This window comes from Aphelocoma coerulescens, chromosome 24, assembly GCF_041296385.1.
Source record: "Aphelocoma coerulescens isolate FSJ_1873_10779 chromosome 24, UR_Acoe_1.0, whole genome shotgun sequence".
Classification (NCBI taxonomy): Eukaryota; Metazoa; Chordata; class Aves; order Passeriformes; family Corvidae; genus Aphelocoma; species Aphelocoma coerulescens.
Window position 1 is genome coordinate 1,422,253 of NC_091037.1, and position 17,050 is coordinate 1,439,302.

The 17,050-nt window shown below is 50.6% G+C and overlaps 1 protein-coding gene across 4 annotated transcripts; it reads left to right on the forward strand.

Annotated features, from left to right (window-relative positions):
- Positions 1-227: 227 nt before the first annotated feature.
- Positions 228-8,466, forward strand: DRD2 (dopamine receptor D2). Of its 4 annotated transcripts, none has more exons than XM_068994691.1 (7): positions 228-533; positions 2,742-2,851; positions 3,300-3,436; positions 3,960-4,150; positions 5,220-5,306; positions 5,939-6,278; positions 6,798-8,466. In XM_068994691.1, the coding sequence occupies exons 1-7, from the start codon at positions 261-263 to the stop codon at positions 6,989-6,991; spliced, it is 1,332 nt and encodes a 443-aa protein (XP_068850792.1). In that variant the 5' UTR covers positions 228-260; the 3' UTR covers positions 6,992-8,466. The 4 variants fall into 4 exon arrangements, with proteins under 4 accessions (XP_068850792.1, XP_068850791.1, XP_068850788.1 ...); XM_068994690.1 differs by having other exon boundaries at positions 252-533; positions 6,089-6,278; XM_068994687.1 differs by having other exon boundaries at positions 252-533; positions 5,220-5,304; positions 5,925-6,278.
- Positions 8,467-17,050: the final 8,584 nt, after the last annotated feature.

Genomic DNA, 17,050 nt, shown 5'->3' on the forward strand with positions numbered 1-17,050 from the left:
TTAACACAGAATAACTGACACAGAAATCTGGGGGTGAGCTGGAAATAAAAACCAGCTTCTGGAATCCCTGCCTGGATCAGTTCTGCATCCCATTTCCAGCCAAACATTTCACCCAGGGCAGGGAGAACAGGCTCCAGGGGATCCCACCATCGAGGCAGCACAAGCCTGATTGTTCCATTTTTATTTTCCATGCTGACCTCCAACGGCCTCTCCAACACCTCTGCGCCAGGGTGGAGCTGGCACCTGGCACTTGGACCCCCATGGATCCCCTCAACCTCTCGTGGTACGACGGGGACAGGAACTGGAGCCGGGCCCTGAACGCGTCGGACGCGGCGCAGAAGCCGCACTACAACTACTACGCCGTGCTGCTCACCCTCCTCATCTTCGTCATCGTCTTTGGCAACGTCCTGGTGTGCATGGCAGTGTCCAGGGAGAGAGCCCTGCAGACCACCACCAACTACCTGATCGTCAGCCTGGCCGTGGCAGACCTGCTGGTGGCCACGCTGGTCATGCCCTGGGTGGTCTACCTGGAGGTAAGGGCTTGGAATTCCTGGGTTAAGGATGGGGAGGGTTTAGCAGCCTGGAAATCAGCTCCTGCAAGGCCTCCTGAATTTCTCCAGAAGTGTTTTTCATTCCCTAAATACAGGTTTTTTCATTCCCTGAAGTGCAGGGTTTTTCATTCCTGAAATTGCATTTTTCCCTTCCTGAAATTGGAGCATTTTCATTCCCAAAATTGCCATTTTTTTCCAGATGGATGTGAGAGCAGGTGGCTTGAAACCCCACTGCTGCTCAGAGGACTAAATGACAGCCCAATTGCACCAGAAATACGGGGTCAAGAGGGAAAGGACCCCAATTTTGTGTTCAAAACCACACCGTGGGTATCACACTGAAACCACATCACATTTGTGCGATTTGAAGGGACCCACAAGGATCACTGAACCCAGCAATCAAAAAAAAAAAAAAAAAAAAAATAGCAATCAAGGCCCTGTTTGTGAAGGGCTGCAGGAAGGCAATTGTGGAAGCAGGATGGGAATCCACAGCTTTTATGTCACAATATAGGAGAGAAAATAACTTTTCACACCTCTGCCTTCAGCACAGAACTGCCCCGAGTTTACAGTTAATTTCCAGGCACTCATTTCGGAGAGGGAATGATAACACGGAGAGGAGAGGAGGGGAAGGAGCCATAATCAATGAGCCCCTGATGCAAAGCAAAACAAACCCACTGACGTGACAGGGCTGCCGAGAGAGCACAATGCTAATTATCACTCGAGTTAATGATTGTTTTCATGGCACCCAGAGAACCTAAAGCCTCGTGCCCCTGCTGAAGCTCATTGACACGGCCGCAGGCTGGTGGGAGGGCAGGGGCTTTTTATGTCCTTCTGCTCTGTTCCTTTTTTACCACAACCCATTGGGAGAAGCTCCTGCTCCCTCACGTCCGGCCAGAAGAATCTCTCAGACCCTTTTAGTTTTAAGGCAGAAGAATAAACCACAAATGAGGCAAAATTCTCTCCCCTTTCTGGATTCACGTGTCCAGGCGGTCAGGCACCACAGCTGCCTTGATCTACCAGCTGGACAATTTTCTCCAGGTTTTGTGTCACAAGCTTAGGCAAAAACTAAAATCGAAATGAAACACTTAAAACCCCCCCAGCCTTGGTGCAAACAGATCTTTTACCTCCAAATTTTGGAGGTTTCTCCTACATAAATGGGAACACCAAGAGAAAGAACGGCAGTTCCCAGCTTCTCCCAAAGCATGCCCTCAGGTTTTGCAGAGGTTTAGATCTGGCTGGAAACCTTTGCCTTTGGGCAAATTCTCCTCAAAGTTCCTGATGTAACTGTGTCTTAAGTGCTTTTTTAATCACCTAGTATTCATCTGTCACTCAGGCTTCAATGCAGTCATTCTTCCTTCTTTATGCTGCCTATGGTTATGTATATCAGAGCAGAAATAACTGAAGAATAGATATCTTATTCATTCTATTTTCAAATGCAGTAGGGCTCTATTTTTGTTAGAGGGAAATATACTTTTTTTTCATCACATGTCAAACACAGCAGTCCGAATAATTGCCATTAAACTTAATTGGCAAAGTTCAGCTTCAACAGCAAGAGAAGTGAAGAGAGAAAAGGCTACTGGTGCCTGGAAGTGTTATCATTAGTTCTTTGTCTTTAGCACATCGTGTGGGGCGTTAAAGGCTTTTCACTCCGAATTAAACTCATCTTGTTCACCAGAAAAAAAAATAAAAGATAAAGGTGAGGAATGCCTACCCGGATTTTGTAAACTAAGAAATGATGGGAAGTTCCTGCTCATCTGCTGCTGACCTTTGCTGGGTGTAATTGGAAAATTTGTCTAGGAAAAAGCTGTAAGTACAATTAGAGGTGTTTGGGAACTGAAATGAATGTATTTCCTGCCTCATTCTGCTTTGAAATACTTCAGAGAGCTGTTTAAGCTCCTTCATCTTCCCTTCTGCGTTGGAGGAGCCTTGTGCTGCCTGATGTCACTGGAATGTGAGCCCAGGTTTGCTGTTTGGGCTGCCCAAATCCGCAGAGAGCAGCAGGGTGGAATTAGGCAGGATGGGATCACACCGGCCCTGGGGGGAATGGTTTGGAAGGGGCAGAGCTCTGCCTTTGAACCAGCACAACCCCAACCACCCACCAGCCTCTCCATCTTGGTGCCAAACTCTCCTTTTGTGCCCTCTCAGCAGCCCAGCCCCAGGGAGCTGCTCACCGGCCCCGTTCTCTCTTCGCAGGTGGTCGGGGAGTGGCGCTTCAGTCGCATCCACTGTGATATCTTTGTCACCCTGGACGTCATGATGTGCACTGCCAGCATCCTCAACCTCTGTGCCATCAGCATCGACAGGTGAGGGCTCTGTGCCACCAGGCTGTGCCAAGCCCAGGGCAGCAAGTCCCAGCCACCTCTGTGTGGTCTCATTTCACCTGGGGCTCGGAGGCTTGAAAACGGTGGGAGTTTTTTGAAGAGCAACTTAAAGGATCTCGATGAGCTCCGAGCAGGGATTTTGTCAGGAGGTGAGGAAACACTGGTCCTGGGAATGCGGGTGGAGTCGTCTCTATGTTCCCATGAGCTTGGTCCTTCTGTTTGTATTCTGGGATGGTGCAGCAGGCCTTAGTGGGAAGCAGTGGAAGAAAAACTCCATGCTGAGCTGAGCCAGCCTCACACCTCCTGGTGTGGCTGCAGCCACCCTGGGACGTGTGGAACCTGCCTCGCCTCACACTCCCGTGCTGGGCCAGGAGCTGGGTGCAATGCCAGCCCTGGCAGGGTGACAGCAGGAGGTGTGTGTCCCCTGCAGGTACACGGCCGTGGCCATGCCCATGCTCTACAACACCCGCTACAGCTCCAAGCGCAGGGTCACCGTCATGATCGCCGTGGTCTGGGTGCTCTCCTTTGCCATCTCCTGCCCGCTCCTCTTCGGCCTCAACAACACAGGTGAGGGCCGTGCCACCTGCAGCTGGCTCCTGGCATCTCCCTGGGTCCCCAGGTGGCCAGGAATAAATGTGGGATCAGGTTTGAGGTGTACGTGAAGTGTTCTCTCCCACTGTCATCCCTTACTATTTACAGGCTCATTCTGGGTCTGTTTCATCTCTTGCTGTTCCAGAGCAGGTTTCAGACTCATCAGAACTGAAGTGATGCAGAAGTTCACACAACACCAATCTGTGTTACCTTAGCATTTGTCCACTACAAACTCAAAATCCTTCTCCTTTTAAAACGCATGAAAAGGAAGTCCATGGGACAAAACCTTCCCTGAGGGAGGAGGGAAAAGGACAGGCAGTTCAGCCAGCAGCTTCCTGGGAAGACTGGCCTGGGTACAGCATGGGATCAGCAGCCTTTAGCTGCAAGGGAAGCAGTAGCCAGGGGCTTTTGGGGTGATGTGCCTCCCTACAGCCTGAGGGGAGCTGGCGTGGTGGTCCCCTCCGCGGGGACAACAGTCCTGAAAGGTTTTCTCTTCCAGATGAGAAGGAGTGCATCATTGCCAACCCTGCCTTCGTGGTGTACTCCTCCATCGTGTCCTTCTACGTGCCCTTCATCGTCACCCTGCTGGTCTATGTGCAGATCTACATCGTGCTGCGGCGGCGCAGGAAGCGCGTCAGCACCAAGCGCAGCAGCCACGTGCTGGACTCGGACACACAGGCCCCCCTGAAGGTACCCAGCGCTCTCCATCCTCCCCCTCCCTCCTCCTCCTGCCCCAAACGACCCTGCCTGGACTAGGCGGAGCGCCGGCTCGCAAAGGTGGATGCTGTGGCCAGTTTGGGGTCCCAGTTGCACGCTCTGGGTTCTCAGCTCGCTGGCTGGTGCTCCTCAGGCCTTTCTGGATCTCAGGGGGTGTTCCAGCAGCAGATCTGCACCAGGAGCTTCTGCATGAACCCAGAGCATTTCCTTGGGCTGGGTACCCAAGAACAGAGGCTGCACCATTGTCTGAGTCAGGCCTGCAGAATCACAGAATCAAGGAACGGTTTGGGTCAGAAGGAACCTTAAAGACCACGGGCAGGGACACCTTCCTCTATCCCAGGTTGCTCCAAGCCCTGTCCAACCTGGTCTTGGACACTTCCAGGGATCCAGGGGCAGCCACAGCTTCCCTGGGCAGCCTGTGCCAGGGCCTCACCACTCTCGCAGGAAGGAATTTCTCCCTAATATCCAGTCTAAACCCACCCTCTTTCAGCTTAAGGCCATTCCCCCCATGCCCTACCACTCCAAGCCCCTCTCCAGCTTTCTAAGGTCTCCCCAAAGCTCGGTGGCAATGCTTGGCACAGCTGGGGTGCCAGGCTCCTCCCTGGGAAGGACAGTTCTGCAGGGAAGCAGCTTCTGCCAGCAGGAGCTGTGTGTGAGGGAGCCCAGCTGGGCGGGCTGGGTGTGAAACCACTTGTCAAAACACTGCTCTGGCAGCACACGCAGCACAGCCGGGGGGATGTGCAGTCCCAGAGACTCCAGCTCCAAACTCTGCTGCCTCAGGGCTGCTGGAAAGGAGGCAGCGAGACAGGGACACGCAAACACCAGCAGAGCTTCGTGGCCTCCTTCTTCTGGTGAAGAGCACAGGGGGTAGCAGCCTCCATCACTGCTCCTTCTCACAGCAGTTTTCCATCCTGCTCAGCCCCTCAGCCACACTGATGAATTCCTGATTCATTCCTTTGTATTCCCACGTGCCTCCCTTACCAGCTTCCCTTCCCAATCCCTCTCTGCCTGTGTAACCTCTGAGCTGGTGCTTGCCCCTTAGGACAAATGCACTCATCCAGAAGACGTCAAGCTCTGCACAGTTATTGTGAAGTCCAATGGGAGCTTCCAAGTTAATAAGCGCAAAGTGGTGAGTGTTAAAGAGAAGTGGGAGCTTTCCAGAGCCTTCAGCCTTCCCCTTCTCCCTCAGGACACAAGGTTCATTTATGTAGGGTGGGAGAAAAATAAACTTAAGAGCAAAGGTTACCATTCAATCTCAAAATTTAAATAGCCTTCCCATTCCTTGGAGTGAAGCAGGGGGTTTAAACTCACAGAGCTCAAAAAGCCAGATTAAGCTCACCTAAAGATCAGCTCTAAAAGCCATGGCATTTGAACATTTTTGTGCCTTTGATTTCCTTCTCCTCTCTGTAATTTAAGTCTTGGACTGCATTGGCTTTGTTGGGTTTTGTTAGTTGATTCCGTTTTTATTCATTTGCATTCCGAAAACCTGAATAAAATCTGTGGAGAGTGGAGACAGCGTCTCCCCCACTTCTGAGCCTCTTTGTGCCAAAAAGGAGAATCTTCCAGTGCAGTTCTGTCAATCCCATCTGCCCAAAATATCCATAAACACACCAGAGCCCTTTCTCCAGGCGCCATGCAGGGAGGGAGAAGAGGGATTGACTGCTCTCCAACATCATCCAGCTTCACTCTGTAAGGAATGTTCGTTGCTCCTCTCTGTGTATTTACCTGTCATTATGTTGTGGACATTTGATTCTTGTCCAGGAGGCAGAGAGTCACATAGAAGAGATGGAAATGGAGATGGTGTCCAGTACCAGTCCCCCTGAGAAAACGGCCCTCAAACCCACAGCACCAAGTAACCACCAGTTGATTGTGCCAGTTGCTTCTAATCGGGGCAACAACTCTACCCTGCAGGCACCCCTGAACAGCCCTGGGAAGGTGGAGAAGAATGGCCATGCCAAAGAATCCCACCACACAGCCAAGGTCTTCGAGATCCACTCCCTGCCCAACGGCAAGACGAGGAACTTGCTCAAGGCCGTGATCAGGAGGAAACTGTCCCAGCAGAAGGAGAAGAAAGCCACCCAGATGCTGGCCATCGTGCTTGGTGAGAGCGTGCCCTGGCTGCCCTGGGGTCCCTGCAGAAATCCCAGTGCCCGTGTCCAGTGCAGGCTGGTTTTCCAGCCCCCCTCAGAATTCACTTCACCCGATCCATTAGAGAACAGGCAGGCAAGGGGCTGCCCATGGGAGGGGTCCCTCCTCTCCAGCCACGCACTGCTGGCAGTGCTGCACTAAAGGTGCCCAAAGCCGCCCCTCTCGGGGGGATCTGGGCTCCCAAAACGGGGGGAAAGCTCATGGGCTTTCTGGAACACAAGGCAGCAGAGCTCAGCAATGCTGGCACCTCTGAAGGGCAGAGTTTCTGCTGTGTCTGGGCTCATTACAGAGCAGAGGAGCTCTTTAGTACCTGTGCAGAACACAGACCGGGGCACTGAGCACGCACACACAAAGCGTATTCCTCTGGGAAATGCATTCCTGTCCTGCCAAAGGGAACCTTACTGTTCTCACAGCCCGAGAATCTGCCCAGCTTTCAGCAATCAAAATCCTCCTCTCTCCTTTTCCCCCCCAGGTGTTTTCATCATCTGCTGGCTCCCCTTCTTCATCACTCACATCCTGAACATGCACTGCGACTGCAACATCCCGCCGGCCATGTACAGCGCCTTCACGTGGCTCGGCTACGTCAACAGCGCTGTCAACCCGATTATCTACACCACCTTCAACATCGAGTTCCGCAAGGCTTTCATGAAGATCCTCCACTGCTAAAAGTCACAAACAGCATCCGCATTTTTTTAGGAACGGAGGGGGAAGAGGAAGCGACGCCATTCACGCACAGCGGGGCAGCCTGGGAGGGGGCTGGAGCTCTTGAGTTGGGCACCACTCAGTGCCCAAGCACCTTGTGGGGATGGAGCGAGGTGGGAGGGTCTCTCACCCCGCTGGGTGACCTCTGGACCAGTCCCAAGGGCGCTTTTCAGAGCCACCCTCACACTGTGTTGGAAGTGGAAGTGCAAAAATCGAGGCGTTCTTGCTCGGTTCTCGCCCGTGGCCACCCGGCCTGGAGTGCACTGGACACAGAGTGGCCACGGGGCCGCGAGGAGGTAGCGCTGGGTCATCGGCACAACTCTCACCAAAGACAAGGCCACCCTTCCCTCTTGGCAGCAGGGGCCAGACAGGGCCTGTGGAAGCTCTGTGCAATAGCTTTGCCTTCACCTCGAGCTGGCTCACCCGGTGTTTAACTGCTGAAGCCTTCAGAAATTAAACAAAAACCAACCCAAAAACTTTCAGAGGTCCCCAAGCAGGTCGAGAAGGTTCTGCCACCCACAGACCCAAGCCCTGCAGCAGCGTGGGCCTACAAGCCATGGGTGGAAGGGAGAAGGGGGCATCAATCTCACGCCAAACCACTGCGTCGGTGTAAATAGGAATAGGATGGATTTTGGAGCCCAAGCCAAAAAAAAAAATGAGATGGAGAGAGAACCTCAAGGAGCAGAACCTTGTCTTGCATGGTGTACATCCAACAGGACCCCCTCATCTCTCATCAGCGATTTCTGCCCACCAGCATCTCATCTCCAGGCTCTGCCCAGGGGTGACGCTCCGGGGAGGGGTGGCAGCGTGGTGAATGTACAGACACGAGGACACTGTGCTAGGGAGGTCCCCGCAGCCCCAGGGGCACCCTGAGCACGCCAGCCAGGTCAGGGCTGGTTCTTCTCACCTAAGTCAGGGACCCTAAGGAGCACCTCGGGTCTGCTTTGCCTCTGTCTCTCCACAGAGAGTGCAGAATAACATTGTGCCTAATTTAAATCAACAGTCAAGGAGATAAAACTGTGCATTTTGGAAAAAGCCAGAATAAAAACCCAAGAAAGCCCCTACCTGGGCCAGCTCCTGAGTCCAAGCTGGACTCTGGAAAGGTCTGGATGTTTCCAGCATCCTTTACTCTCTGCTATCTATTTTTCCATGGATTCTAAGAATTGAAACCCCATAAGAGCCTCATTTCACCATGCTGAATCTGGCACTGCCAAACCCACGCTGTGCTTGCCACTTGTACTCAGTTCACACGATATTTTGCAATATCTCTGTAAATAAAACCCAGCAAGGTGAATAAAACAATGTGGAAATAGGTCTGGCTGGAAATTCCTGCAGGATGTGGAGCAGCAGAGGGTTGCAATAGCCATAAGCAGGGGCAGGCTCCCAGGGTGCAGTTTCCTGCTGTTTTCTAAAGGAGTGAAAACACAATTGGGAGAGCAATAGAATCCCTTTTTTCTCTATGCAGTTTGTGGAATATCCACTCAGTTTCTGCTTCAGATGAGGTGAAGATCTGCCAGGGTTTCCTCCAATTCCCTGGATTTCCTGTATTGCTAACAGCACTGTCCTGTGCTGGTAGGATGTGTTCCAGCTCTGATACAGGAAGAGATTATGCCAAGCAGCTCTAACACTAATCTCAGCTGTTTTCTAAAATTGAAGCAGCAGTCCCACCTTAATCCACAGGTTTCTGTTCTAAACCTGGAATTCCTAGAATGGGCTGGTATCCGGGGGATCTGATAGTCAGCCCACAGCCTTGTGTAACATTTGAACCTGGCTCTTCATAGCTAAAAACATCCAAATTGGGAACAGCAGCTTGAGAGATCTCAGGCACACATGAGCTGTTCCTTTTCCCCCCAGCTTTAACCAAACGAATTCACTCAGAGATGGGAATCAACTCGGACTCGTACCCCAATATTTACAGAATGATGCAAAGTCAGGAGGGCTTTGGGCAGAAAGACAGCAACAAGCTACTGGTCCATTTTCCAACTTATTGACAAGCAGAAAGATCCATTTGACTTAGGGAATTAACAGGTGGGAGCTGAACCAAAACAGCAAATATTCCATATATAGACAAAAAAGCTTTAAGGCATTTGGAAGTTGCCACAGGTGATGTTTGGCCTGTACTAAAGCCTGGTGTGAGCCCTCAGGATAAGTGGAATGTGAATAATATCTTAACTTTGGGCTGTAATTTCACTTTGTGTCCAGTGTTAACCCAAGGAGAATCCTCATCTCCAATGCTGTGTACCTTGCTCCCAAATTTTTTCTTCTGAATTTAGAAGCAGAACCTTACAGCTCAACCCACCTGAACCACTACCTGAAAAACTTCCAAAATGTCATGGAGGAAAAAAAGCTGCTGGAAAAGGGGCCATGTCCTCCATGTGCTGCCAGCTTGGACCAAAAATCCCCAGGTATCATTTCCCAGAGCTTCAGTGTTGGCTGTGAGGAATTACCTGCAGCCCATCGTTCATCCCCAGGACATTTTAAGCTGCTCCTTCCTAACACTCCGGGCTAAAGTGTGGGAATGTGAATATCCCCAGTGCCCTTGGGAAGGTGGCAATGCTAGCTCTGGCCACCTCTGCAGCAGGTTTTCCTTCCCCATAAAACTCCTGCACTTCCAGAAAACAAATAAAGCACTTTGCACCCTGAACTGAGCCTGCAGAACCCTCTTGGAGACAGCACCAAAACTCATCCTCACCTCTGGCTTTCCAAGGAATAAAGCAAGGCCAAGAGCAAGGACAGTCTGTGCTGACACAGTGAGAACCAGTGGCTGGGATGGAACCGGTTTGTAGGAGCTCCTCAGAACCCATCACGAGTCAGCTGCACCCCCGGAGGACTCGGAGGCCTCTCGCCCACAGGTCTGAGCCTGGCAAATCCAGACCTCACTGTTCCTTCCACTCTGGAAAAAAAAAAAAACCCTCTGCTTCCCCAAAGACTTCTGCTGGCAGGACGTGCTGGTGGTGGGAAGGGTTCAGAGCTGTTTTCTAAAAACACCTTAACGAGAAGATTTCATTTCTTTGTTCCTCAAGAACTTCAGAGCCTTGCTCTAGCCCCTCTTTTGTGATTCATTATTTATAATTGAAGCTTTAGTTCTGCTTATTGAGTCTTCCTGTTTCTGCTTTTCCTCCCTGTGATTCCCAGCTTGCTGCAGCCCTGGGTGGGGCTCTCTGCACCCCCAAACAGGTTTGAATTAAAAGCCAGTGAATTCTGCCTGCACTGTATTTGCTGCTTGCCTGCTTGCTCCCACTCCACAGAACTGTTTATCTTCCTGGCTGAAGAGTAAATTCACTCCAGTAGGTCTAACCAGCTTATCCAATCCTGCTGAAATAATAATAATAATAAAAAAAGGAAAACAGGAAAAATAAAGCCACTACCTCTTGTGGTGAAAATCCCCAGTGCAAACACGACTCCGCAGGGAGTCAGGAATGTATAAAATGCCCATCACAGGTACATGTGGCACCAACCCATGTCTTCATGCAGCACTGTAATTAAATAGAGACTTGCACAAGCCACCCTGATGTCGATCTGGTTGTTTTGTTCTGTTTTACACCAGTGCTGGTGCTTGGCTCTGAGGGCTCAGGCCCCAGGGAGCCACGGCTCTGCTGCAGAGCTCAAACACACACAGGAAAATCTGCCTTCACATGAGATCTGGCTTTTTTCTGACTTGCTTCTCAGACTGTTCTCCCTTTTCCCCCCTTATCTCAGTCTGTCCTTGAGAATTCTGCTGTTTGTCTTGCCTGAAGCCACAAGAATCAGAAACGGGAAGGGAGAGGTGCAGAAAGGCACAGACAGAAAGGAAATGGTCTGAATTTTCTCTCCTCTCCCAGACAGAAGTGGGCTGGGGAGGGTTGCAGGAGGAAGGGGTGGAAGGCAGAGGTGCCTGGCTGAAGTCATGCTGGAGAACTTCATTATTTTATTTAGGAGTATTTCTATTTATGCTGCACTGTTTCCTCAAGCTACACGCTCAGGTGTTTGGTGTTTCTGCAGGTGGGCCCTCAGCCAGGCTTCATCAGCACTTTTTAAATGAAGATTATTTTCTTTATATAAAAGAAGAAGAAAAAATAATAATAAAAAGAAAACCCTTCCCACTGCTAGGAAAGAAAACTGTCTGTCCATCTCCAGGAACTAACAAACTAAAATTTCAGTTTATTGGCATTTCAGATACAAAGGTCTGCTCACTTTTGAGCCAACACAGAATAATCCCTGCTCTGAAGCCCTTAGTTTATGCAGAGACCAGAATCTCCAGAGCTGCTGAGTTCAAATGAGGCTGAATTCTCCTTCTTGGATGATTCAAATCAGTGCCACCATGACTGAGGGAAACTTAGGAGCTCCAAAGCCCCCCCTCCCCTCCCAAACACATCAGAATAAATGATATTTTCAGATCAAACAGGACACACCAGGTTGTTTTCAGCCTGTCTGGCCTGAGCCTGGCAGGATCAAAGGCAGCTGCTCTGAGGTTCACCCTTACAGCCAAATTTTATTTCTGAGCCTGTGGACAAAACCCATTCACAGCACCCAAAAGAGATAAAAAGAAGGATCTGCCCATCTCCTGGGGCATCTGAGTGAGTTCTACTGCTCCAGGTCAGGCCTGACACATCCATGGGTGTGCTTTGTTCTGCACACCCAGGAAAAAAATAAAAAGATAAAACCAGTTACTCTTGTTAAATTAACTCCCTGTCTTTAATCAAAGCTTCTTTTAATGACTCCAACTGCTCCCCCAAGTCTTCCTGACGGTACCAGCCTGTCTGCTTCATAAAGAGCTTTTGACTCACAAATAACAACTTTCTTCACCAAAGAAAGAGTGATCATGGTGGACTAAACATAATTAAGGCGCAATGAATAATTAACAGACCTAGAAATGCCTTTAAAGAGACTTAAGCAAAGCAAAACCCTTTCAAATGAGAGGAAAACATTGTGCCTCACCAAGCTGCCATGCTGGGCCCGGGAAAAAGAAGTGGGCTAATGAGAGCAAGTGAGCACATTTAGCCCGTTCAGCTCTGCCTCCCTGCTGCAACCCTCCCTGGCACGCAATCAATGGCAGCCTGGGCCCTGCTGAGCCTGCCAGGGGCACAGCACCCCCAGCCCAGCTGCAGCATCCGTGCCAGGCTCAGGGAAGGAAGGCAACAGCGCAGCTTTGTTCCTGCTCTTGTCAAAAGCCATTTTTCCTGGTTTTACCCAAGCCCCCGCCCGCCAGGGGAGTTGGTGACACGTAACAGGGGCTCAAGGTGTTGCACCTCAGCAAAGCAGCCACAAAAGCACAGGGAGCTGATGGAAATGGGCTCTGCAGGGGGATTGGGTGTTCAGCTGCTGTCCCTGCACAGAACAGACGGGGAGAATCAGCCTCCCAGACCTCCTGGCTGAGAGGGGACAGCCTCATCAGCAGGGCAGGGGCTGTGTCTCCTGCCTGTCCGGGATTTGGTGGCCAGAGGTGCCTCTGGACTCCTGACTCTGCACGAACAGGCTGCTTTCCCACCCCACGAGCCTTCATCCCCTCCCCTCCATTACCCCACACCCCCTTCCAGAGACCTCCCTGCTGGAAGGGCTGCCCTGAGCCCCTTTGGGGCAATGCCACAGCCCAGCTCATCCCGGAGACAGAAGCTGCATCACCTTTTTACCCGGAGTCTGGGAGCCTTGGGATGGGGAATATCACAGGGATATTTAGGGTGACCAGTGCCTGCCCACAGCCTGCCACACTGCTGTTCAAATAAGCAGGGCCCAGGGACACATAAAGCTGTGCCTGTGGCCTCAGGACAGCAGGACAGAGGAGCCAGGCACTACCCAGATCCTTTTTCCCATGGCTGATCTTGGGGGCTTTTAATGCTGCACACTGGGAGAAAAATAAATCAGCAGAGTCCAAGTGTCCTCGTGGCTGTTTCTGCTTCCCATCTGTATCCAGCTGCTCCATAAACCCTTCTGAACTGTGTGCAGGGCAGATGTAAAGGGCTGCAAACATCACCTGGGAGAAAATCAGGTCACAACCTCAGCCTTTGTCACCGCATCAAATGTTTCATAACAACCATTGTCAATATTTATTTAATAGTGCAGCCACAAAGCTGATTTTTCATTCAGGCCATGTGAAAAAAGCAAGAAAAGCCCAAACTGACATCAGCCAGAAATGTAATCTCGTCCCCAAGTGCTAACAGCAACACAGAGAATCTCTGAGCAGCTCCTGAGCGTGAGTTCAGAGAGCTCTGTCAAATCACCAGCTGGAAAATGTACAAAGCTTCAGAGGGAAACCCAGGAGCTGCAAATCTGATTGAACAAGACAGGTTATGAGCTGGGAGCTCGTCTGTGTGAAGAAATGGGCAGTCAGTGCCAGTCTAAACAAATATGTACATCTCTCTCTCTGAACACCTCCCTCCCCCTGGGACAGCTCCAGTCAGAAACAAAAGTGACTTTGATCTGGCAGAATTCTTCGAGTTTGCTAGGAAAAAAATCCCCCAGCAAGATGGCAAAGTGGCTGCTGTGGGTCCTGCAGAGGGACTTGGCACAGCAGTGACTGTGCTCACAGCAGGGCCAGCTCTGGGGGTGGCAGGAACGTGGCATGACGAGCTCTGGGGAGTGGGGTAAACCCACCCTGGATCAAACCCACGGCGTGAGACGAGCCCATGACACGAAATGGTGATGATTCCGTGATATTAAAGAGCTAAACTCCTGCCTCTGCCTCCCTCTGGGCCGTGGGCTGTGTTCCCTGCCAGGGAATCGCTGGGATAATGATGAAGAATGTGAGGGTTTGACCCAGAACAGAAGTGGGAATGGGTCCCAGAAGCCGACCCCACTGAGGGGGCTGGCTGAGAGCAGAGACACCGGGGAAATGTTGGAAATGTTGGTGCCTCTGTGTCACTGAACACCCACCTGGCACCGCTCTGCTCTGACTGCCAGTGCAGGAGCAGGGGCTCAGCCTCTGCAGGCTGCAGCCTGGGTGCCAAAGTCACGCCAAATTAACCTCGGGGAAGCAGATTTATGATTGAATTATTGTGGCTGGCATTTTACTGCGCTGCAGTCATTGAGTTTGTGCATGTTCCCAGCTGGTGGCAGATGCTCCGGGTCACATTCCTTCATCATGTTTACATCAAAATGCCTACCTGGAGCTTGCTGGGAGGGCAGTGATTTGCTGGGGCTCAGGTAGTGCCTGGTAACCTGTTTAGCTCTGCCTTTGTGTCTGAGCCCCCCTATCAAAGGGAATATTCAGCTCCTTGGCAGTTCCAGGTTGTCTGGGAAGGAACACGTCTGATTGCCTTTGTGATAAACAAGCCCTAAATCACTTCAAAGTTGAGGCCAGAATCACTGGGGAAGATTACAGACGGTGAAATAGTAGGGACTGGAAAGTGATTCAGAGATACCAGGGAAAATCACAGTAAATTCTACCTCCTTCTTAATTAAAAAAAAAAAACAAAAGGAAGTTTTCCATGAGTAGACTGAGATGCTCTTCTCCACCCAGCCAGCCTGACAGAGCTGGGAACAGGCATTTAAACCCCCAAGCCTTGGGGGAAAGCTGTCACCCTGTGGGTGACGTCCCAGGGGGTTCATCCCAGCACATCCTTGTGCTGCAGGGGAAGGCAGAAGTGTGTTCAGGGAGGAGGAGCTGCATGGGGCTGCCCAAGCTCGCTGGCGGGTTTAACTCCTTGGCAGGAAAGCTGTTTTTGCAGCAAGGCTCATCCTCCAGCTGCCTAAGTACCCAAAATTCTCAAATCCATGCTGATGTTTGAGGCACCGTTTGAAATTTCCCCCTCAGACTACAAACACAGTGAGGCCAAGGCATGGCCCAGATTTTCCAAGTGAATTCCAGGGTTGGGCACCCTGCTGTCCTAGATGGGCTCTGAAAAAGGTTGGAAAATATGATCTTGGAGGCCTTTCCCAACATTAATGATTCCGTGGGGCCAAGGAGATGCAGCAGCAAGCCCCAGGAGCTGCTCCCAGACTCCCAAAATGACCTCAAAAGCAGCACTTTCCAAGCTCACCAGATTTCAGATGAATTCCGCTTTTTCTCTGTTTTTGTCTCTTTCTCTCATGGTGGTTGTTGATTTTTCCCTGTCACTTTTTAATGTCTGAGTGGGCTCATGTCCTGTGGCATTTTCCAGCATTCCCTGGAGCAGAGCACGACCGTGCTCAGCCAAAAGGAGCAACACATTGGGCAGCAAACAGCCCTCAGCTCTCCCGGGAGAAATCCTGCTGGGGGCAACAAAACAAGGACTTAAACAAAATAAAGGCAGGGCAGCCTCAGCAAAACCTTTTGGCAGATTGGAGTCTTTTCCAAGGCGAGAAAATTAATTCCCTGAACTCCTCATAAGGATTTTTTCCTGCTTGGAGCAGATATTAAGAGTTTGCCCAAAGAACAGCAATAAAATCTTGCTGGTGGTAAGAACGCTGCTCTGCCTTGCTGAGGAACAGGCTGGTGCTGAAGAGCAGTGAAAGTGCCATGGAACGGGGCCAGAAATGCCCCAAACCTCAATTCTGTCAAAGCTGAATTTTTTCAGCGTCCACAATGTTTCTCTTTTATTTCTAAAGTAATGGCCCTGCAGCACAGCAGCAAACAAAGGCTCATTTTAGCCCTTATTGCAGCTAATTACTGCACCCCCTGAATGCTGACCCTGCCTAATGCTCCTCTCTGGAATTGCTCCAGATGGACTTGGAGTCTTTAATGGGATATTTTCTAACCAGCGAGGCTGGTGGGGGTTATTTATTTATTTTTATTCAGAAGAAATTCCCTCCAGGACGGGGGGCTCAGTCACATTCTCTGGGTTTTCTCCTGGATGATTTGGAAGTGATCTCTGGTATTTTTTTTAAGGGAAATTCAGAGCAGTGTGTTCCAGGGATGGTTTTCTGTTCCTCCCAGCACGCTGCTGCTGGTAGCACCGCTCCTTGCCACAAAAAGAGCTCTTCAGGCTCACAGATTCCGTGATTCCATGTCCTCCCAAACCCAGGCTGAGCAGCAGATTCATGGCTCTCAACCTCTGAGGTGCCCTGTTGTTCTTACAGGAGGGATATAAATATTTTCCTGGGCTTTGTTTGGGTACAAAAGATTTTTCCCAAGGCCACAGAGGGTGTGAGGAGCACTGAAGTGCCAAAATGAGAGCCTGACCTGTGGTATCTCCTCCCCAAACTGCCCCCACAGAGCTGAACTCCACCTCTCACCTCCGAGAACCTCAGGCTTTAAAAACAATCACTTTTGGGCTTGGGTTTGGGGGGGTTTTTTCCCAAATAAGAGAACGAGGCCAGTAGCAAATTGCACAAGAGAAGGGTTTCCTGCTGTGCTCTGAGCCAGAAGAGAGGAAAGCAGCAGCTGATCAAAAGATGTTGAACTTGCTGGGGATGAGATGCCTGCTAGGAGGAAACAGCAAGTGCTCCTTGATTCCCAGTCAGGCCCCTTTTCCCCATTATTCTAATGGAAGTGGAGCTCACACCTGCGTGCACTGATAGAACTGGGTGGGGAGCTGCTTTCTGAAGTGACAGCGTGGTTTTATTTCAAAGCAAGGGGACAAAACCCCTCCCCGGAGCTGGGGAGTAGCGCAGGGAAGGGCTGGAGAGCCTGGGAAGGGAGCAGGGCAATTCTGCCAGGCTGTGGAAAGGCTGAGCAGGAGCCAGGCACGTCTCACACTGACGTCTGACACAGCACAGAGCCTACAACCACCTCCTTGCAAGGAAAAGAAACACAGAATTCACTATTCCTTCTTACATTAAAATCACTCCCTCCTACATTCACATCATTGCTGTCAGAAACATCTTGATTTTCCACACCTAAGGGGCTATGGAAAAAAACAAGCATTTCTGCTAAAAATAAGGGTTTCTTTTTCCCCACAAGCTGTATTTATTCAGATCTCCTTTCCTCTAAAACGCAGCATTATTTTAATTTTAATTTAATCCCGTATCTGCATAATTGCAGCACTGCCAAACAAACAAATCACAGTCACTGGGAAGCAGGAGCAATGCAAAACGTGGATTTAACTGACTTCATTACCAAACATTTTCCTGTGAACATTCCCCCACAGAAGAGCTGCACTTCTCACTGAGATGTCCACGTTTTGATCA